The sequence below is a fragment of the Amblyraja radiata genome, chromosome 10 (assembly GCF_010909765.2).
Source record: "Amblyraja radiata isolate CabotCenter1 chromosome 10, sAmbRad1.1.pri, whole genome shotgun sequence".
Lineage (NCBI taxonomy): Eukaryota > Metazoa > Chordata > Chondrichthyes > Rajiformes > Rajidae > Amblyraja > Amblyraja radiata.
This window is the reverse complement of record NC_045965.1, coordinates 27,479,807-27,503,611: the sequence shown is the minus strand read 5'-3', so window position 1 is coordinate 27,503,611 and position 23,805 is coordinate 27,479,807. Positions and strand designations below refer to the sequence as shown.

The 23,805-nt window shown below is 42.9% G+C and overlaps 1 protein-coding gene across 1 annotated transcript in view; it reads left to right on the top strand.

Moving 5' to 3' along the window:
* astn1 (astrotactin 1) overlaps positions 1 to 23,805 on the top strand; it is a 1,835,284-nt gene that overhangs the window by 1,428,814 nt on the left and 382,665 nt on the right. Inside the window, exon 14 of the mRNA XM_033028426.1 lies at positions 21,647 to 21,774. Coding sequence (XP_032884317.1) covers positions 21,647 to 21,774 — 128 coding nt within the window. The remainder of the gene's footprint in view (positions 1 to 21,646; positions 21,775 to 23,805) is intronic.

Below are 23,805 nucleotides of genomic sequence, written 5' to 3'. Positions count from 1 at the left end.
GAAACGGTCTCGCCAAATGGTATTTTAATTCTAAACTAGTGAAATAAAGTTAAGGATGATGATCATTTACTTTGTGAATAAAAACAAACTGCTCGAGGAATTCAGTGGGTCAGCCAGCATCTGTGGAGCGAAATGGGCAGATGACATTTCGGGTTGGGACCTTTCCTCAAGTCACCGTTTGCCCATTTCATTCCTCAGATGCCACTTGACCTGCTTAGTTCCTCCAGCAGTTTGCTTTTTGCTCAGCATTCCAGCATCTGCAGTCTCGTGTGTTTTTGTTGTTGCAACTTCTGGTTTGCATGTCCAACGCCAGATCCCCGAAGTAAGTGCTTCATTCCAAGCTCTGTCATGGGAAGAGATCACCAGACAGATTGAGAAAAAGAATCAACGATGTACTCAAACTCTCCATGCACAACATAGAACAGTACAGCACAGAAATTGGCTCTTTGGCCCACAATGTTTATGCCAAACATGATGCCAAGCTAAACTGATCTCATCTGCCTGCACATGATCCATATCCATCTATTCCGTGCACTTCCATCTGCCCATCTAAAAGCTTCTTAAATGCCAGCATCGTATCTGCCTCCACCACCACTCCTGACTGTGCTTCAGGCCCCCACTACTCTCTGTCTAAAAACAAACTTGCCTGGGACATCTCCATTAAACTTTCATCCGCTCACTTTATAGCTATGTCCTGTAGAAATGCAACATTCCCACTGAGTCCTAGAATTCCTTTGCCCATAATGGCTCAAATTGAGGGAGAGTATTTAGGATGATTTTAGGAGAAGATGAGCATTATCTCACAAACTCCCCACCATATCAGGCACAAGCAGGCCCTTCTGTGTGGTTAACCTCATAAACCACATCAGAACCACAAACTTGAAGTGTATCCAAGTCATTATCACTCTTGATGGAATACCTAAGAATGTCTAAGACTTGATTGTGGGTGTTCTGCAGCAGTTCAGTAATGTAAGACATTCAGGATGTTTTGTGTAAGCTGTTTTTGCAGATTAGTTAAGCATTTCCTCGGAGCTCCTTGTTCTGCCCTTCAGAAGAAGAGCAGCAGCAATCTCTCCAGGAAATGCCTGGGCCCTGGTTGGTTCAGATATTTTCCCATTTCCTGAAACATACGTTAAACACAGAGCTTAAACATACAACTGTACAGCACAGGAGCAAGCCCTTTGGCCCATGAAGTTGATTCAATCATAATGCCGTTAAACTCCAGATTCAGGGACAATTTCTTCCCAGCTGTTATCAGGCAACTGAACCAGTATGTTATCAATTAGAAAGTGGTCCTGGCCTCCTATCTACCCCATTGGAGACCTTTGAACAATCTGTAATTGAATTTTACTGGACTTTATCTTGCACTAAACATTATACCCTTTATCCTATATCTGTAAACTGTGGATGGCTCCATTGTCATGGGCCTCCTCCATGGCCAGAGTGAGTCCCACTGCAAATTGGTGGGGCAGCACCTCATATTTCGCTTGGGTGGTTTATGAACATTGACTTCTCCAATTTCAGGTAGTCCTTACTTTCTCCCTCTTTCCCTTCCCCTTCCCAGCTCTCGTGATCTGCACGTGATCCCTATCCCTCCATTCCCTGCATATCCATGTGACCATCTAAATGCCACTATTATATGTACCATCAACTTACCATTTGATCAGCTAGAATTGGAAACACTGTTAGTGTCATGACAAACAAATGGGCTATGGGAAGTGACTTCGATCTCTGAGGAACTCTCATGGTATCTTGTTTAAAGGTGAAAAAGTGACTGTGAATCGCAGAGGAATGGTTGACCAGAACATGATTTGAGCCAAGGAAAATTAAGGTAGATGCCTGGAAGCCTAAATGTTTGATGTTTAACCTGTTCGTGCACATTAATCTTGATCCTATTTTGTGCATAAAGTCATGAGGAGAACAGATAGGGTGATAGGGTGAGTTTTTCAGCCAGGACAGGGGAATCAAGAAACAGAAGACATAGGTTTAAGATAAAAGGGCAAGATTTAATAGGAACCTGAAGGACAACTTTTTCAGTCTATGGTGGTGGGTATATGGAACGAGCCGCCAGAGGAGGGAGTTGAGCAGATGCTACAACAGCATTTAAAACACACTTGGACAGGTGCAAGGATAGGAAAGGGTTGGAGGGCTATGAGCGAAACGCATGTAAATAAGACTGGCTTCGATGGGGCATCTTGATCAGCATCGACAAGTCGTTCCGCAGGGCCTGTTTCATTCTGTATGACTCACTAACTCTATTAAGCATTCTCACAATAAGCAGCCAGACACAATTAAACCATAATCACCAGGAATTGTATTTTCCTCTTATATTTTAATCATTTCAAGTGCTTTAATAAATAAATCCATAAGAACTATTTGCTCAAAGCACTTTCTTTGACTTCTCATGTTTTATCAGGGATTTAGTTTGTTAACAATAAAACATTTAGTAGATTAATTCCAGCTTTCAAAGTGGGCCATAGGATTGACAAATTAATTTTCAAAACAATTTGCCTGCAATCCTTTAATCTTATTGCCTGTGATTTAAAAAAAAAAATAGGCAGCAATGGTCCTTTGTTGAAAAGAATTGTCATCCTTTCTAGTTGATGTCAGTGAGAAACTGAAAGCTACAAAATAAATCCTATTTATCTCCCACTAAAATTAGCCTCCATCCAAATATCTATTTAAGGCTAAACTAGTAAAATGAACTGTTTCAAAGTAAATCATCTGTTTATTTTCTTCTACTGTGACAATATGTGGATTTTACAATGAGTGTTGGTACTAGATCTCCCCTCATGTGCCTGTCATGAATACTGGTTTCTGCAACTCCAACAAGAGTTGCAAAGGACGACAGAGAGTGGTGGATTGTACCATGGGTACAGCACTCCTCATCAAAAATATCTACATGAGGTGCTGCCTCATGAAGGTGGCATCTGCCATCAAGGATCTCCACAAATTGAGTCAAGCCCTCATCTCGCTGCTATCATCAGGGCAGACAAATGGAAGCCTGAAGTCACACACCACCAGGGTCAGAAACAGCTACTTTCCTATAGCCATCAGGTTCTTGAATCACCAAAGGACAAAAAGCGCTGTAGTAACTCAACAGGTCAGGAGACCAGGAGCATCCCTGGATTCTGGTCAAGACATCACCTATCCATGTTCTCTAGGGAAGTTGCCTGACCTGCTGTGTTACGCCAGCACCTTTTATCCTTTTATGTATTAACTAGCAACTGCAGTTCTTTCTTCTATGTTCTTTTCTATGTTCCCCAGACATGACCCAGGAGGGCAATCATTCTTGACTTTATGTGATCATCTATGATGATGGCAGTTTTAAACGGGATACCCGGACAATTCCCTTCATTCAGCACCAGATCTATAATGAGGAGACACAAGGAACTGCAGATGCTGGTTTACATAAAAGAGACACAAAGTCAATGTAACTCAGCAGGTCAGGCAGCATCTCTGGAGAACATGATCAGATGACGTTTCGGGTTGGGACCCTTCTTCAAACTGATTGTTGTGGAGGGGGAAGGTGGCAGAAAGCTGGAAGAGAAATGGGGGCAGGGCATGGCCTAGCAAGTGATAGGTGGATGCAGGTGAGGAGGATTTTGATTGGCAGATGGTTGGACAAAGGCCAGAGATGAAAAGACAAAGTGTGAGATAAGGATACCTCTATAAACCTGCTGGCCAAGGTTCTTCTTGTACACACGAGTATTGTTGTAATGTGATGAGGGCTTCTCTCTCCACCACCTTTTCACGCACTGATTTTCTGACCACAACAACACTGGAGAAAAACAAAATCCCCTAGGAATACTTTGCCAATTCCTTTAAATTTACGCTCCCAAATTTGTGAAGCCTGTGCTGCGTAAATATTTACTGCTCATTTACTCTACCTATATCACTTAGAATGTTATGTACTCCATCAAATTTCACTTTAGACTCTTCATTTCCAAAGAAAATATCAAGCCAAGGTATCTAATTTATTTCTGAAAGCTACAATTTTCTAGTCCTGGCAGCATTCTTGGAAATCTGTTCTGCACCCTCTCCAGTGCATTCTCATCTTTTCTGTAATGTGGTGACCAGAAGTGTACACGCTACTCGAGCGGTGTCTGTAGACCTTTAATGGATTGTTCAAGTATAATCTCTCTGCTCTCGTATTCAGTGCCTTGGCTACTACAGGAAACTATCTGGTATGGCTTTTTACAACCTTGTCAACCTGCACTGCTAGCTTCAATGGCAGTAGACATTCCACACCTTTCAATAGTACCCCATTTATGGTACATTCCCATCTCTTGTTGCACTTCCTCAAATGCATTATGCACAGGAACTAACTCTTCAACCCGTGACCATAACCAATCTCATCTGTTTGTACATGGACTACATCTCCCAATCCCCTGTCTAAATGCCTCTTAAATATAACCATTGTATCTACTTCCACCACTTCCCTTGGCAGTGCATTCCAAGCACTCTGTGCAGCCTGTCAAATCTACTTTAAACGTTGTCCCTCTACTTTAGGCTAATACCGTCTAATATGAGTCTGGAGAAGGGTCTTGACCCAAAATGTCACCTATTCCTTTTCTTCAGAGAAACTTCCTGACCCGCTGAGTTATTCCAGCTTTTTGTGTCTATTTTTGATGTAAACCAGCATCTACAGTTCCTTCCTAAACCCTCTAATATTTGACAGTTCCATGACCACTTAGACTGTCTACCTTGTCGACTTATTATTTTATATCCTTCTATTAGGTCATCTCTAAGCCTCTGAAACTCAAGGGAAAACAATCCAAGTTTGTCCAACCTCTTCTTATAGCTTCTTAATACGTTAGGATTCCAAGGGCTTTTACGTTTTTGTTAGCACAATAACACTTCATATTGATGCAGCTCAACACCACAGATTGTATCTCTGAGGTACATAATTGGGGACGATAGGTAGCAGTGTCACACATTTATGGCATAATTGATAGAGTTGGTAGAGCTGTTGCCTTACACGCCAGATTGGATCCTGACCTCAGGTGTTGACTGTGTGGAGTTTGCACTTTATTCCACTGTGACTGCTTGGGTTTCCTCCAGGTGCTCTGGTTTCCTTCCACATCCCAATGACGTGTGGGCTCGTAGGTTAATTGACCTCTGTAAATTGCCGCTATTGTTTCGGGAATCAATTCAAAAGTAGGATGCCATAGAACTAGTGTAAACGAGTCATCAATGCTCGGTCTGGACTCGGTGGGCTGAAGGGCCTGTTCCCAAGCTGTATCTTTCAATTCAATCTCCAACTGTGACATAATTGCAGTAGAGAACACAACTTTCCACACTTGTACTTTTGATTCAGTATCTTGATTTGCGAGTTTAATCATCCGTCCACAGCGAAAGCTACTGGCAGGCAAGCTAATTTTAAGTTCAGGGCAGCAAGATTGGCATGGAAAACAATTTAAATTATAATGTAATTTCAAGGAATTTGAAGGCAAAAACCTTCAGTGACACAGTTGAATTGTTTCTAAATTGTCTGAGGCATCTGATATTCAAGGGGAGGGAGCCAGCGACGAAGGAAGGAGCAAAGCCGGTAGGAGATGGAACTGAGGCCTTGTCTTACGCATCCTCATGGTCAACCATGGGAGGCAGTCCCGGGTCATAAAAGTGGCCGCGTGAGAAGAGGAACGTCGGTGCAGTGAACGATCAAAGGGATCGCCTGGATTGGGTGCTGCTCCATAAGACCCAGTGATCTTGGAAATGGAGCCAAATCTGGCGACTCAAAAAAGAATTTCACTGTGCTTTGCACATGCGGCAATAACACACTATTGAACTAATCATGATGGCATAGTCTTTCTGGTCAGACCTTCAGAAGGTCTACCCCACAAAGATAAGTTGGGGTCAGAGAATTGATGCGTTGGGGGAGTTGAGTCTGCACTTGGTCTAGTATCCCTTTAAACCTTCCCTATTCATCTACCTGTCCATAACATGGATATATGACCGGATTGAGACCCTTCTTCAGATGAAATGAAATGTCACCTATTCACCTGTTCTCCAGATATACCACCTAACCTGCTGAATTACTCCAGCACTTTTCTGATCGAAAATGTCTTTGGTCCCATCAAAATTGGGTTGTGCCACTCCCATCAACCTGCATTTCCGGGATAAATCTCTCATCTGGCCCACCTTCTACCATACAGCCCATGGTTTAATGAGTTCCACCAGCTGTTTGGTTATTGCTTGAAATCCATGTGGATGTTGTGTTCCTTCCGAAGCAACTGATGGCTGTTGGAAGAAGCATTGGAACAAGTGCCAACCAACAAAATAGTGTGATGTGCCTAATTTGTGCCAGCAACCATTTTTTAAATTTGGTTTAGTTTTGAGATATAGCATTGGCCCACCCACCAAGTCCACACCGACCATCGATCACCCATTCGCACTAGTTCTGTTCTCCCACTTTATCATCCACTCCCTACACATTCAGAGCAATTTTAGAGAGGCCATTTAACCTACAAACCTGCATCTTTGCGATATGGGCGGAAACCGGAGCACCCGTAGGAAACCCATGCAACCACAGGGAGAACATACAAACTCAACACAGGCAGCACTCAAGGTCAGGATCAAACCTGGGTCCCTGGGTGTGAGGTAACAGCTCCATTATAAGCAGCAATTATTCCCATAATGACCTTTGAATCATCTTTTCCTACTGCAAATTTCATCTCCTTTACCAAGATATTATCTTGAATTAAAGGCATGATAAATTAATTTTCAGCTCTAAACCCTATCTCAGAGAATTTCTTGTGCCTGAATGAGCTGCCAAAAATTGTCATTGGAATGTTTTTTCCTCATTTTAGTACAAATAATTGATACCTTGTGCAACCTGGCAATGTAAAAAAGAAGCAAAACACTTGAAGTCTCTGATGTCGGCAGCTTCTTGGAATTGTTGTCTCAGACAGTAAAACATCCAATGATAGAGAAAGCAAATCATGAACATTTGGTAATTGGAAAATATGACGTAACTGAAGCAGCCTGTGTCTGTTGGTTGAAATCAATGGGCTAATTCATCTGTTTTATGGAAGTTAGAGGGAGAAAAATTGTTGACCTGAATGCAAGGATCCACCTGCTCATTAGGTGGTGCCATAAAATTGCTTTGTCACCCTGAGAATTGTGAATTCCCACAGTGCTGCGCTACCTCAGTGCATCGGTGAATTGAGTATTTATCCTGTACATCTACTTTAATGGAAAATCATTTCTCTTTACAAAGTGCAGCAAACAAAATGTCAATCGTCTTCAGAGCTTGGTAGAAAATGGGATAATAGCCTCTTAAGTTGTTTACTTCAGATTGCTTTCACAAGCAGAAATACATTCCATTTTGGCAACAATATGCATTAGTTAATATATTCAACACACTGCCCTGCCATCAAAGAAAATCATCGTTAAAAACTAATTTCGGGACATGCAGAAGGATTTGTTTCTCTCTCACAGTATGCTTCTCTTTCTGGGCCATCGTTTTGCACATGGTGAAAGCGTTGCTTTTAAAGGAACAGTGATTATCATGCATTAAAATAGACATTTACCTTGAGTATAATAGACCAATTGATTACACATGCTTGAAAGCTTCCATTATCTTCGGCCTATTAATAATTATGGCAGGAATTTTCTCTGGGAATTTAGTTTTAATGTTTGGCATTAAAAGGAAATGCATATGGAGTAGGTTGAAAGGAGTCTTCTGAACGTGCTGAAAATGTTCTAAATAATGCTGTTTACATATCTGTGAACCACTGAGACTGACATAAGCCATTCTTCTTGTTTGTTAGAAATAAGCCGTTGTTTCATTTATTAACTGTACCATCATTGGTTATATTTGTTGTTGTTGGTCTTTTATTGAAGCTATAATACAAATGAAAATAGCATTAATTTAATATGCTGCTGAATGCCACTGTTATTGCAGAGGTCTTAATGATATAAAGTCAAATTATTTTTCCTTTTTGCATAATTGAACTTGTTGAGTCTGAATGAAAGCTCGTTTCATCTTCAACCAGACCTCCAGGCATAATGCTGCATTGCTTTATGCCAGGATTAACTATCAACAAAGTGTTATTTGAACGAAAAGTCTTGGAACACATTTTACGTTTTTTCCTTAATATTTCATTGCATGCACATTAAATTTTGAGTACAAATCTCTGAGCAATGGCAATGACTAAAAAGTATTCTAAACTGGTTTCTTCTGATGGACACAAGGAACTGCAAATGTTGATTTACAAAAAAAAGACACAAAGTGCTGGAGCAACTCAACAGGTCAGGCAACGTCTCTGGAGAGCATAGAAACATAGAAACATAGGTGCAGGAGAAGGCCATTCGGCCCTTCGAGCCTGCACCGCCATTCAATATGATCATGGCTGATCATCCAACTCAGTATCCTGTACCTGCCTTCTCTCCATACCCCCTGATCCATTTAGCCACAAGGGCCACATCTAACTCCCTCTTAAATATAGCCAATGAACTGGCCTCAACTACCTTCTGTGGCAGAGAATTCCAGAGATTCACCTGTGTGAAAAATGTTTTTCTCATCTCGGTCCTAAAAGATTTCCCCCTTATCCTTAAACTGTGACCCCTTGTTCTGGACTTCCCCAACATCGGGAACAATCTTCCTGCATCTAGCCTGTCCAACCCCTTAAGCATGGATATGTGACATTTTGGATTGGGACCCACTTTCAGATATGAACGTTTAACTTGGCATCATGTTCTGTGCAAACATTGTGGCCGAAGGGCCTGTTCCGGTGCCATAGTTCAATGTTCAGAAAGAAGGGTCCTGATACAAAAAGTCACCTCTCCATGTTCTCCAGTGACACTGCCTGACCCATTGAGTTACTCCAACACATTGTGTCTTTGTGTTCGTTAATAATGTTTGTTATTACAACGTCCAGTAAGAAATAAGTCCCATAAGTTTGCTCCTGTAGCATAGGAACAATATGCTTGTAGCATATAACCCATAGCTAAAAAATAATGGGCACAACAAGAAACTGTAATATGTGTCTCTGTTGCTGAGTTTTGAAATTCTTGAGCTATGTTTGTGGTAATATTTCAGCAGAAAACTGTAATTTTAATGCTCCATTTGGACTTTCTGTCAGTATTTTAGTATTGCTCAGCTGCCAATGCCTGCATTCATTACTGATAAGCACAGGACGAAGGAAGATTGATATAGGCTGATCTAAGTGCTAATGTTACACCAGATTTTTGCTGAAAATTGGCCCATAAAGCATGTTTTAAAAATCTGAAGTGCTCAACAGAGTTGAGAGAGTTGGCAATCGCATGGAGTGAGGACATTCTTGATAGAGAAGCAAATCCATCTAGAAGTAATTTGCGGAGTAGATATTGCAGCTAGCAGTTCCCGTAGGTGGCACAGTGGTGCAGTTGCCAGAGACTCAGGTTCAATCCTGGCTACAGGTACTGTCTTTATGGAGTTTGTATGGCTTCCCTGTGACCACCTGGATTTTCTCCAGGTGCTCCAGTTTCCTCCCATGTTTCAAAGATGTGCAGGTTTGTAGGTTAATTGCCGTCTGTAAATTGTCCCTAGTGTATAGGATGCAAAACTGGGATAACATGGAACTAGTGTGAACAGGTGATGTTGGTCGGCACAAACTCGGTGGACTGAAGACCCAGTTTCCATGCTTCATCTCTAAATTAAACTGAGCACTGTGTGAATGTAGCTGTAGATGCCTGTTGTTATCACCGCTGCTGCACCTGCGCAGTGCTGCAAAGGCAGAATTTCAGCTGCCTTCAGCCCCGCTTGAAATTGACGGCTTTAAGTAGCGCCGACGGCACGTGGGCTGCACAGACCTTCAAGGGTTACAAGTGCTGTGGTTGAAAGGCACGGAGAATTATGCCTACCGAAGAGATCGATCTCTTAAATAGGCATAATTCGCCCATGCCTTTACTATTTATATTTAGTTATTACCATTTTATAATTTTAGTCAGGGTAGGCAGTGCCTACCTTGCCTACCCTAACGGCACATGCCTGGGATCAAGGGATATGAGGTTAGCACAGGCAGGGAAAGAGAGATGGGTGTTTCAGAGTAGGGAGGGATGGGAGATGAACGCAAGGAGGAGAGGATGTCTACTTCAGTGTAGACCATTAACCATGAATGACAGAACAAGCACAAGGGGCCAAAAGCCACACTCCGGCCTCCCTTTCCCATATTCTTCGGTGAGCAAGCAACCTTCCTACAACTGGCTTTCACTATAGCAATGAGAATAACTCCTCCAGGATTTTAAGATAATGAAGCGCAATTTCTCACAACATTACTCTGGAGAGAGTTTCAAAAAGGATCTGTAAAGTTCATTGCTGGATTATCTACAGATGGGACTTGGTCTTTTGTGTATGGCTATATTTAATCGGCTCTCTTGCGACCACTTTCTGGCTTTTTATCTTCCTCCATATATTTCATGATACGATAGGGTCTCCACTGTAAACCCACAGTTGCGATCTTCTCAGACTATCTGCTTAACAGGATCTGGTTGACCACCCTTTCCAAGTGGAACGCAGATATCTGCACAGGATGTCCTGTTTGCCAACCATTTTAACTCCCCTTACCATTCCCATAACAACCTTTCTTTCCTTGGCGTTGGACACAAAGTGCTGGAGTAACTCAGGGAGCATTTCTGGAGAAAAAAGATGAGCGATTTTCCAGGCCAGAATAGGGAGGAAATGGCCAGAATAAATCAGGGCCGGCAACAGATGACCAAGGAAGTGTGGAGACCACAATGGCCCACTTTTGGCTAGGGAAGCGGTGATAACAATAGAATACAAGGATGCGAACAGTGGAATTTGAAGGATGATGAGGGTGGAGGAAGGAAGGAATGCAGGGGTTACTTGAAATTAGAGAATTCAACATTTATACCCCTAGGTTTTAAGTCAGGCAAAATATGAGGTGCTGTTCCTCCAATTTTCACGTAGCTTCACTCTGACAGTCAAGGAGGCCCAGGACAGAAAGGTGAGAATGGGAAGGGGAATTAAAATGTTTTGGAGATTGCGTAGGCCAAGGCGGATTGGGCTATAGTTATTCAGTGAAATGGGCTGAGCGTAAATGTTAATTTTCTTTCCTTAGCCTCCTTCACTGCCACAGAGTGAGCCCACATGCAAACTGGAAGAGCAACACCTCATACTCTGCATGGATGGCTCTACTATCTAATGACATGAAAGTTGAAATCTCCAATCTCAAACACTCCATGCCCCCGTCTCATTCCCCTCACCATGTGCTTATCTTCTCTTGTTGCCCTCATCACCCTGTTCCTTTCCTGTCCGCCTGCTGACTTCCCACCCCTTTCTAGTCGGTCTTTCATCTCCCTTTTATTCCTCAATTTCGCCTACCCCTACAAGTTCCCTTGCACCCACATCCTTCTGGTTTGCATTTCACTCCTCCTTTTTGTTCCTTATCTAGCAACCGTTTTACCTCTAGCCTTTGTTACTCTCCATCCATCTGTCAATCACCCCTCGGTGCCTGCATCCGCCTATCCCTTGCCATGCATACCGCTGTTTGCCATATTTCTCCCCCCCCGTTCCACCCTACCCCATCAGACTGAAGAAAAATCCTGATGCAAAACATTGCCTGTCAATTTGCCTGACCCTCTGAGTTCCTCCAACACATTTTTTTGCGCAATGTTCCAGCATCTGCAGTGTCTTGGTTCAGCATTTCTCTCCTGATTGACAAACTTTTGTCTCCTTGTTTCCTTTATGTCTTCCTTGTATTTTTAGCCTTCATCTGCCAATCGAAACCCCCCCCCCCTCACCTGTATCCACCTATCATTTACCTGGAATTAGACACAAAGTACTGGAGTAACAGCGGGTCTCTGGAGAAAAGAAATAAGTGATGTTTCAGGTTCAGACCCTTCTTTAGACGTCACCTGTTCCTTTCCTCCAGAGATGCTGCCCGACCCACTGAGCTACTCCAGCATTTTGTGTCTATCTTCAGTGTGAACCATTATCTGCAGTTCCTTCCTACATACCTCTCGTGTGCCTGGTTTTTCTTCACCCCCACCTCTTGTCCTGCTTTCTCCTACCCTTCTAAAAATCATTCCGAAAATGGGCCTCGACCTGAGGCACATCTGCCATATCCTCCAGATGTCTTGCCAAACCTGCTGAGTTACTCCTGCACTATGTGTCCCTCTCTTTTATATAAATATTAACATAGAACTGTGCAGCACAGGAAGAGCCCTTTCGGCAACAAAGTTTGCACGGGACATGATGCCAAGTTAAACTGATCTCATCTGCCTGAACATGATCCATATCCTTCTATTCCCTGCACTTCCATGTGCCCATCTAAAAGCCTCTTAAATTTCACTATCGTGTTTGCCTCAATCACCACCCCTGGCGATGTCCCAAGTTCCCACTACTCTCCGTGTAATAAAACCTGCCATGCATATCTCCGTTAAACATTCCCCCTCTAACCTGCTAGCTACGCACTCTGGTGTTGGAAATTTCCACCCTGGGGAAAAGGTTCTGACTGGTTCTTTGTGGGCAGCACGTCTGACCACCCAGAGGCAAGCTCACTGAGCACATTACAAAACCCAGGGTGTCACAAGTAATCCCCATGCTTGATACTCTCATATATCACAAGCTCAGCACGATGCTTGGAGAATGCAACCTTATCCCTGGATCAGTTTAACAACGGTGTGCAGCTGATTATCTGGGGTATTGGAAACTTGATGACTGGGGTATTGGAAACTTCAGCTTTGATGTTTGATGCAGCCGGGAGTTGGACTCTTAACACATTTTAGATGTATGGAAATAGGCCCTTCGGCCCACTGAGTCCATGCCGACCAGCGATCACCCTCATACACTAGCACTATCCTACACGCTATGGACAATTTACAATTTCACTAAAGGCAATTAACCGACAAACCTGCACGTCTTTGGAATATGGGAGGAAACCGGAGCACCTGGAGAAAACCCATGTGGTCACAGGGAGAACGTACAAACTCTGTACAGACACACCCGTAGTCAGGATCGAACCCGGGTCTCTGGTGCTGTATGACAGCAGCTCTACCGTTGTGCCACTGTGGCACCCCAGATTCGACCTTAACAATTTCTGGGATGTCACTTCCAATTCAGACAAATTTAAACAAGTGTCCAGAAATGTTAAAATGACAGCAGATATTTTAATACTGTAAGCTGCATTGTCATAAGTAATTACTGTATTTGCTAATAGAAATATCATCCTGTCACATTGTTAATTCCTGCCGCTAATAAAATGTTTATCCTAATTAATGATTGCCCTTACTTGACTGCTTAACCAGACTCGATTATTTTCCTTGCCTTGAAAGCAAATAACCTTTATACAAGGCAAGTCCAGGAACTGAAAACATATTTACTTGGCATCTTCTTTGCCTGCATAAGATTAGGGCAGATTAAACCATTTTATTTGGCCTTTGTGCTTGAGAGATTCCACTTATAGCCAAACCACCCAGTTTGGAATTCAAATTGCAATCTTTTGATGAGCACCACGCCACTGAACCAATGTCCACTCCTTATAATCTGTATCATTTTTTGTGTGTTTGAATTGAGACTCTTAAAACAAAGAGAGTAAGCTGTCAACTTCCTGCTTAGCGGCCCAAAGACAGGCACTAATTAGATCTTCTATGATGTTGTAAAAACATACCACGGGGAACAGAATTAAATGTCTTCCATATGAAATAGCAGGGGTGTGCAGCAAATGACTTCAGATGCATGAGAAACGGCAGGAAACCGGAGCTGTTCTCTCGACGATGTCTGCCAAAATGGTGTCATTGCAGTCCTCAAAATATTGTCACCCATGGATATGCAATGTCTTTAATTTTGTTCCTCACTCGACAAGAAGTTTGTGTTACTTGGTGATAACTTGTTTTATTTTTAATTTTCATCTTCATTCTACAGTTTTCAAATGAATATGACATTAAACTGACCGTAAAATGCTGTTTACGACTGAATGTAGGTGGACTCATTTTGTTTAACTTCTCATAGTCTGGCATGTAAAGTTGCTGAAAGAAACGTTTGTAATATTCGCATTAATTCAGTGAAATCTCTATTGTGTATACTTTGAAGCTGCTGTCATTTGAGACAGATAGCATAGACAGTCTGAACCTTTTTCCCAGGGTGGAAATGTCCAAAGCTAAATGACAAAGCTATAAGGTGAGAGGGGGAAAGTTTGATGGAGATGTACAGGGTAATATTTTTTGACACAGAGACTGGTGGGGGCCTGGAATGCATTGCCGGGGGTGATGGTGGAGCAGACATGATAGTGGCATTTAAGAGGCTTTTAGATAGGTACATTGAAGTGCAGGGAATAGAGGGATATGGATCATGTACAGGCAGATGAGATCAGTTTAACTTGGCATCATGTTCGGCACAAACATTGTGGGCCGTTCCATATGCCTTCTTTAACATTCTATCTAGTTTTGTGGCCACTTTCAGGAGCTCTGGACTTAAACAAGATCCCTCTGTAAATTGGACAATTGGCAATTGATGCAAGTCATGCAAGGTGAGGGTCAATAAATGTACAGGATTTGGTTTGTGTTGGAGTAGAGACATCAGCACTGAGGTTGACAGTGCGGTTGTGGATCTTATTCCTTCAGAGATGGCATGAATATTCTGGACACATCTGTCATTTTAATGCCTTTGCTTCATCTGCGAGACCCTGCAGTGACAGGTCCTCTATTATTGAGAGCCAATCAACATAATAAACAAGTCCGGAAACTGAGAGTGGGGAAATGATGGAAGTCTGCCTTGAGCAGGTGGTGTGAAATCATACTCTACACATAAACAGGCTGTTTGACCAAATAGTAGCTGTTTCCTCGGCTAATTATAAGAAGTGTTTCTCCCACAGAATTGTAGATGAACTCGTAGCAGCAGGCACTGTGGCTGAATGCATTTATTTTCCTTTCGATATGAAAGCATATGAAATTTCTTTAAACTTCATCAAATTCATTGCTAAAACAAACTAATTCTACTGGATGCAATTGACAGCATGTTTTATTGGTCGTTACAGCTATACAGTAATCCATAGATGCTATGGAATTGCAACATGTTTTTTTATATTGTGTTTTTTTAGTCATTTAATTTTTTTAAATTATGTTATGTATTGAGTAGAAACAAGGAACTGCAGATGCTGGTTTACAGAAAAAAAGACAGAGAGTGCTGGAGTAACTGAATGGGTCAGGCAGCATCTCTGGAGAACATGGATAGACAATGTTTCAGGTCTTGACCTGACCTGAAACATCACCTATTCATGTTCTTCAGGGATGCTGCTTGACCTGCTGAAGTACTCCAGCACTTTCTACTGTTATCTATTGAGTACTACATTTAGAGACCCTTTATGCTGCTATGAATAAGAACTCCATTGTTCTGTTTTGGTACATATGACAATTAAACATTGTTGACTTGATGTATTCCAGAATAATTGATACAGGACCAAAATATTGGGAACTGGCTTTATTGTCATCTTCAAAAAGATTCAAAATCAAATATTTCTACAGAATGAGCTCTCAAAATATTTCAAAGAATTCTCCAGCTGGAGATAATTCCAATTGATTTCCATCTTCTCCTTTGTTTGTTTGTTTTTAGCCAAATTAAAATAATGATTAAAATATCTCTGATTGCAAGTTAGTTCCTGGAGTGAAGTAAATTATTCCTCTTACTCGTAAGAACATCAGAAATTGGAACAGGAGTAGGCTAATTGGTCTGTTGTTATTTATCAAGATAATGGCTAATCTTCTACCTCAGTGACATTGAATGTACTGTCCTACACATGAGTGATTGCCACCATTTCCATACTATCCAAAACTGGCAATGGCTATTTTGAGTAAAATCAGTGATGGAGCCTCCACACACTCTGCAGAAGAGAATCCCAATGAATCATTACCATCTGTGTGAATAAATTTCTCCTCAATTCAGTCCCAAATGATAATTCGGACCTCCCTTTACTTTGAGACTGCAATCCCTGATTCCAGATAGTTTAGTTTAGTTTAGTTTAGAGATGCAGCGTGCAAACGGCTCACCAAGTCCACGCCAACCAATAATTATTCCGTACACTAGTTCTCTCCTACACAGTAGGGGCAATTTACAGAAGCCAATTTACCTACAAACCCACACGTCTTTGGAATGTGGGATGAAACCAGAGCACCTGAAGATATCCCACGTGATCACAGGGAGAACATACAAACTCTGTATAGATAGCACCAGGATTGAACTTGGTTCTCTGACTCTACCACTGCGCCACCGTGCTGCCCTGTATTTATTTCAGCCGTGGGAAATATTGAGGCAGTTCTGCAATGCAAGGATTATGCAATAATTGTGACAATGAGTTCTCTCTTTTAATTAAAATCTAAAGAATGCAGACCTTTTCTGCTCAATCGCTCCTCATGAACAAACCAACCAGCATTGTGAATCCCCCCTTTACTCCTCTCAAAACTAGTTTAACCTTCTTTGAAGAAGAGTTTCAGCCCGAAACTTTGCCTATTTCCTTCGCTCCATAGATGCGGCTTCATCCGCTCAGTTTCTCCAGCATTTTTATCTACCTTAACCTTCTTTGGGCAAGGAGACCAAAACTGCATGCAGTTCTCCAGGTGCAATCTCACCAAGATTCTTTGTAATTGTAATAAGACATCTTCAAGTGTAATAAAGGCCAACAACTAAGATTCCTTCCTTTTCATGTGCTGCGCCAGTGTTTTGGTTTTCAGTGGCTTGTGCGTAAGGCCATTTGGGCGCCTTATTGCATCAATATTCTCCAATCTCTCGTCATTTGAAAAGTACACAACTTACCTGTTTTATTTACCAAATTGTATTAGTGTAAATGGGTGCTTTGTAGTCTGCATGGACTCAGTGGGCTGAAGGTCCCGCTTCCATGTTGCCTGACTATACGAACAGAACAATTTTCTACATTATACCCTGACTACCATTCTTTTGTCCACTCACTTGACTTGTCTACCTCCCACAAAACTTATTGTTTTCCTCCTCCTTATTCATTATCCCAATTGTCATCAGCAGATTTGAAAAGCCCAATATTAGAATGTTAAAAGCTTGGGCTCACTTATCTCTGCAACACTTCACTGGTCACAGGCTGACATGTATTACACCCATCTCCATGTGCTCTAACCTCCAATATAGGGAGGAAGAGCTGCTGCCTCACAGTGACAAGGAGTTGGGATTGATCTTTACCTTGGGTGCTGTCTATGTGGAGTTTGCACATTCTCAGTGGTGCTCCAGGTCCTCCCACGTCCCAAAGATGTGTGGATGGTAGTTTAATTTCCCTTTGTTAATTGTCCCTAGTGTGTAGGGAGTGGATAATTGGGATAACATCGATCTCGTGGGATATGGGGATAACATAGAACTGTTACAATGAACCAGTTTTCTCCGACTGCTATGGTTTCTTCCCACACTCTAAAGACGTACAAGGTTGTAGGTTAATTGACTTCTGTAAATTATAAATTGTCGCTAGAGTGTAGGATTAACTGGTGTATGGGGCGATCGCTGGTCTTTGCAGACTCGGTGGGCCGAAGGGCCCGTTTCCACGCTGTATCTCTAAAGTCTAAAGTCAAGCGTGAATGGGTGATAAATGATCAGTGGGGACTGGGTGGGCCAAAGGGCCTGTTTCGATGCTGTACCTCTAAACTAAACTAAACCTGTTAACCCCCTTTGTGGAAGCCAAACAAATGTCTTCAGATAATCGAAATGCACCATATCCTCTTATCACCTTACTCCCCTTACCAATCAATGCTACTTATCATATTTTAAAAAGACTCCAATTGGTTAGCCAAATATTGCATAATTCTTCTGTTTGATTTTTTGAAGCGATTTTTACGTATCATAACTTTAAAATCAATTTGCGTGTGTTATTCCTCTCTGATATTGGATTGTACCATTCACTGATGCTTTCAACTGCAAAGCATTTGACTTACATCCTATCATATCAAGCCTAATTGTAGTCAGTCAACCAATCTGTGTGATGTAATTAGAGTTGGTGTCATGGTACATGTGACAGAACTCGGTAATCGTAGCTTGTTTCATCCATCCGAATCAGTCCTCCCAAACGGAACAAACTCATTTTAGGACATGATTTGATTCTTGAGAATATCTAACACCTGGCTGTGATTCATGTGAGCTTGTTCAGTGTGGATGATGCACCATTTATTGTGGTGCAGTTTTAACTTTTCTCTGAAACAATGAATTTAATCAACAGCTCTCTTGAGCTTTCACTAATTTTCGCAGCTCGTAATTCATCAGACGTATTTATCAAAAAGATAAGTTTCTGAAACAACAATGGTCCCACATAGGAGATTAGTGGGCACAATTAGAGCACATGGTATTGGCGGTAGGGTACTGACATGGATAGAAATTGGTTGGCAGACAGGAAACAAAGAGTAGGGATTAACGGGTCCCTTTCAGAATGGCAGGCAGTGACTAGTGGGGTACAGCAAGGCTCGGTGCTGGGACCGCAGCTATTTACAATATACATAAATGATTTAGATGAAGGGATTCAAAGTAACATCAGCAAATTTGCAGATGACACAAAGCTGTGTGGCAGTGTGAACTGAGAGGGGCATGCTATGAGAATGCAGGGTGACTTGGACAGGTTCGGTGAGTGGGCGGATGCATGGCAGATGCAGTTTAATGTGGATAAACGAGAAGTTATCCACTTTGGTAGCAAAAACAGGAAGGCAGATTGTTATCTGAATGGTGTCAAGTTGGGAAAAGTGGAAGTACAAAGAGATCTGAGGTCCTTACATATCATTCACTGAAAGTAAGCATACAGTGAAGGTACAGCACTCTCCAAGCCTGAGAGAGGAGCATGAGGAACAATTTGTGGTCAATAACGGTAAGTAACAGCTAGCCTGCTGTACATAGGAGAGTACAGGCAGTGAAGAAAGCTAATGGCATGTTGACCTTCATAACAAGAGGATTTGAGTATAGGAACAAAGAGGTCCTTCTGCAGGCGTACAGGGCCCTAGTGAGACCACACCTGTAGTATTGTGTCTAGTTAAATGTAGTGTTTGGTGTTTTTTTAAATACTGGTTTTTAAATGTGTATATGTGGGGGGCGGGGGGGGGGGAGGGGGAAACCGTTTAAAATCTCTTCCCTGTCCGGGAGACCCGACCTTTTCCCTGTCGGGTCTCCGTTGTCGTTGGGGCCTAGCACCGTGGAGCAGCCTCCAACCTGAACGACCCGGGGGCTCGGGAGATTGCGCTGCGGACTACTCACCATCGTGGGGCTGGCCGGCCTCGGAACGTGGGGAGCGGTGGTGACTTGCTGCTGCGACTCGACTCCTGGGGCTCGGAGGCTCCAGCAACGCAGCCGCGGGTCCGGTGGACTGTCGGGACATCGGGAGCTCGCGGGTCCGGGGGGAGAGAGAGACCGCTTCCTGGAGCTCCCGCAACGCGACTTCTCCAGCCCGTGTCGCGGGGTTTGGAACGACCCGGAGCGGGGTCATACATCACCTGGCACGGCTTCGTGGCCGTGGGACATTACAGCGCCCGCCGGGGGCTCCAACTTCGAGACTTCTAGACCGGGAGCGGGGCCGTAAATCGCCCGGCACGGCCTAAAATGGCCGTGGGACTTATCATCGCCCGCCTGGGGCTTGGACATCGGGAGAGACATGGAGAGCAGGGGAGAGAAAATACTTTTGCCTTCCATCACAGTGGGTTCACTGTGATGGAGGTTTGTGTGAACTTAATTGTGTGTATGTCTGTAGGACATTGTTTTTGTTTGTATGGCTGTGGAAACAAAATTTCGTTTGAGTCTCACTGGGGCTCAAATGACAAATAAATTTGTATATTGTGTGCAGTTTTAGCCACCAAATTTGAGGAAGGACATTCTTGCTATTGAGGGAGTGCAAAGTAGGTTCACGAGGTTATTTCCCGGGATGGCGTGACTGTCATATGTTGATAGGCTGGGCTTGTATACTCTGGAATTTAGAAGGATGAGAGGAGATCTTATTGAAACATTTAAGATTATTTAGGGATTGGACACGCTAGAGGCAGGAAACATGTTCCCGATGTTGGGGGAGTCCAGAACCAGGTGCCAAAGTTTAAGAATAACGGGTAGGCCATTTAGAACGGGGAAGAGGAAAAACTTTTTTACCCAGACAGTTGTGAATCTGTGGAATTCTCTGCCTCAGAAGGCAGTGGGGGCCAATTCTCTGGATGTTTGCAAGAGAGAGTTAGATAGAGCTCTTAAAGATAGCGAAGTCAGGGGATATGGGGAGAAGGTAGAAACAGGGTACTGAACGTGGACGATCAGCCATGATCACAGTGAATGGCGGTGTAGGCTCGAAGGGCCGAATGGCCTACTCCTGCACCTATTATCTATTGTCTAAGACTGCGCCAACCAGACCTTCCTCTCCATTTCCTCATCAAATTCCTCAATCCTCTTTTCTCTCCAGGACTTTATTTAATTTATAGCATTTTCGCAATGATAATTTAACCCTACATTTTCTTTACTCTTACGCCCAAAGTGCTCAGCCTGAGAGTTTACTTTAGATTAGCGATACAGCGTGGAAACGGGCCATTTGGCCCTCCATGTCCAAGCCAACCAATGATCGCCCATACAGTAGCTCAGGAAGAGTAGGAACAGCTCCTCATATTCCATTTGGGTAGCTTACAACCCAACATTATGAACGGTGATTTCTCCAATTTTAGATAGCCAACAGCAACATCAATCCCTCTTTTCTTCCCTTCTCCTCCTCATGCCTCACCTGGATGCATACATATATTTCCCACTATCCCACACTCCTTTCCTCTTCCCCTGTTCTTTTCCACCTATAATCCTTCCTCTTGCTTCATATACAGTATATATCACGGTCTTTTGTTTTACTTTCATCTCTGGCCTTTGTCCAGAGGTTTATAAGTTCTAGGAGTAGAATTAGGCCATTTAGCCCATCAAGTCTACTCTGCCATTCAATCATGGCTGATCTATCTTTCCCTCTCAACCACATTCTCTGGCCTTCTCCCCATAACCTCTGACACCCGTACTGATCATGAATCTGTCAATTTCCACCTGAAATAAATATCCATTGACAGCCTCCAGCAATGAATTCCACTGATTCACCACCCTATCCCTAAATAAAGGCACCCTAAATTTTCAGTTTGTCTTTTGAGACTGATCGGTTTTAACAATGTATAACTTCTTCAGAAAACATCAATTGAGGAAACATTATGATTGAGTTAGGAAAAGCAAATGGTGTAGATAATCCACGGATAGCTTGTGGAATTTTATAATGGCCGCTGTCCACTTGCCAAGTCCCAATTAAGAAACAATTGAATCTAAGTGTGAGACATGCAAGGAACTGCAGATGCTGGAATTTTGACTAAAACACAAAGTGCTGGAGGAACTCAATGGGTCATGCAGCATTTGTGAAGGGAATGTACAGGCAACATCTCAGGTCATGACCCTTCTTCAGACAGAAAGGTGATGTTTCGGGGAGAGACCCTTCCTCAGACTGATGGACAACGTTTCAAGTTGGGACCATTCTTCAGACGTTGTCTATCAATGTCCTCCACAGATGCCACTTGACCAGCTGAGCTCCTCCAGCACTCTGTGTTGTACAAATTGGAGTTAAGATTTGATAAATGCACAAGTTTAATTCATGCTGCACGGTGTTGAAAATATCTTAAACTGTTTTCATCATGGATTATTATTTTCTCTTTCTCTCTCCTTTAGACAGAAGAATTTTGTGACCGGCATCCAGCAGCAGCTGCCCGATGGAATGGTTGTCTCGGCTCTGCCCAGTGAGAACCAGTGCCAGGAACTATTATCCGACCCCATCCCAGATCCGGACTACCTCACAGGTCAGACTCATACTGCCTCCTCTGCTTCACGGTTTGCTGAGTTTTACTTGAACGTAATTCAAACCGGAATCAATCTCTATGTGATTTGTTCAGACATTATTGATGGTGCAATACTCATAAAAACCACAGTCACCACAACACAGATAAAAACCGCTGATGCAGATAACATGAAGAAAATGCTGGTCATACTCAGCAAATCAGGCAGCCTCTGAGGAGAAAGAAACAGAATTAACATTACAAATTAATAGTCTATGAGTAGAACCGACCTTCTCAGATGCAGATTGGAAAGGCTGGTTATTGTTGTACTCATCAAGGGCAACATGGTGATGCAGCACAGCTCCAGTGACACTGGCGGCACTGAGGTGCAGTGGTAGAGTTGCTGCCTTAAAGCGCCAGAGTCCCGGGTTCAATCCTGACTACTGGTGCTGTCTGTAGGTACGTTCTCCATGTGATCACATGTGTTTTCTTCAGGACGTGTGACCACATGTGTTTTTCCAGTTTCCACCCACATTCCAAAGATGTGCTGGTTTGTAGTTTACTTGGCTTCTGCAATATGTCCCTGGCGTGTAGGATAGAATAGTAAACCGGGTATCGTTCGTCCTCACGGAAGCGGTGGGTCAAAGGGTCTGTTTCCACGCTGTTTCACCAAACTAAACCCTATCGTGATGATTAAAACTATTGCTTCGAACACTCCATAGAGTCCTGACCTGTCATGCAGGACCCGCTGAGCAACTCTGGGAGTGTCTAGGACCAGAGGACACAGCATCACAATAAAAGGATGTACCTTTAAAATGGAGATGAGAAGAAATGTATTTAGTCAGAGGGTGGTGAATCTGTGGAATTCATTGCAACAGACAGCTTGTGGAGGCCAAATCATTGGGTATTTTTAAAGCGGAGATTGATAGGTTCCTGATTAGTAAGGGCCTCAATGGTTACAGGGAGAAGGCAGGAGAATGGGCTTGAGTGGGGAAAGTAGATCAGCCATGATTGAAATGGCCGAGCAGACTCAGACCAGGCCGAATGTCCTAATACTGCTCCTTTGTTTTATAATCTTATGAACTCTGCTATAGCAACTCCAGGTTCTTTCTCCTGACCCAGTCCCAATTTAGTTCAAGAGGAATGCACTAAGAATTGAATGGCAGCTTTACTTTAGTTTATCTTACTTTCGAGATACAGCGTGGAAACAAGCCCTTTGGCTCACCGAGTCCATGCCGACCATCGATCACCAGTACACCAGCACTATCCTACACACTGGGGACAATTTACAGATGGCAATTAACCTATAGACCTGTACGCCTTTGCAGCATGAGAGGAGCACTCTGAGAAAATCCACGCGGACACACGGAGAATGTACAAACTCCGTACACACAGTACCCGTGGTCAGGTTCAAACCTGGGTCTCTGGCGCTGTAAGGCAGAAACTCTACCACTTGCCACTGTGCTGCCCCTATTCTGTGGGGAGGAGTGGAGAGGTTGCGGTTGGGAGACTCGAGTGGAAAAAACATCTGAATGACCTGATATGTCCTGGTTCGTAAAAGGTCAAACTTTAGACTGTGTCGGGAATGAGAAAAACACCAGCTGACACAGTTAGGTTGTTCTACAATGAGTCACACAAATGGCAGTCCAATCATCTTAGCTCTGCTACTGCAGGCCCATTGCTCACAGATTTATTGGTACCAATTATCTCTCCAACGGTTCAGTGAATCATTCCTAAAGCCTAGGATGAGTTAAGCAGGGGAGTTTGTTTTAGACTAGAACTGTATAAAAGTAGAGAGCATGTAAGGGTTAAGAGGTTAGAAAAGCATCTGGGAACTTGTTCATCCAGAAGCTGTTTGGAATCTGGAGCACTCAAAGAAATGTCTGGATTAGTGCTTGGACTGCCAAAGCATAAAAGACTACAGACCAAGTGATGGTAAATATTATTTGTATAGACAATTAGGTATTTGATGGTAAGTATGAACATGCAGGGCTTAAGAGCCTGTTTCTAAGCCATCAGACTTTATAACTAGGACTCAATGCTACACCAGTCTAT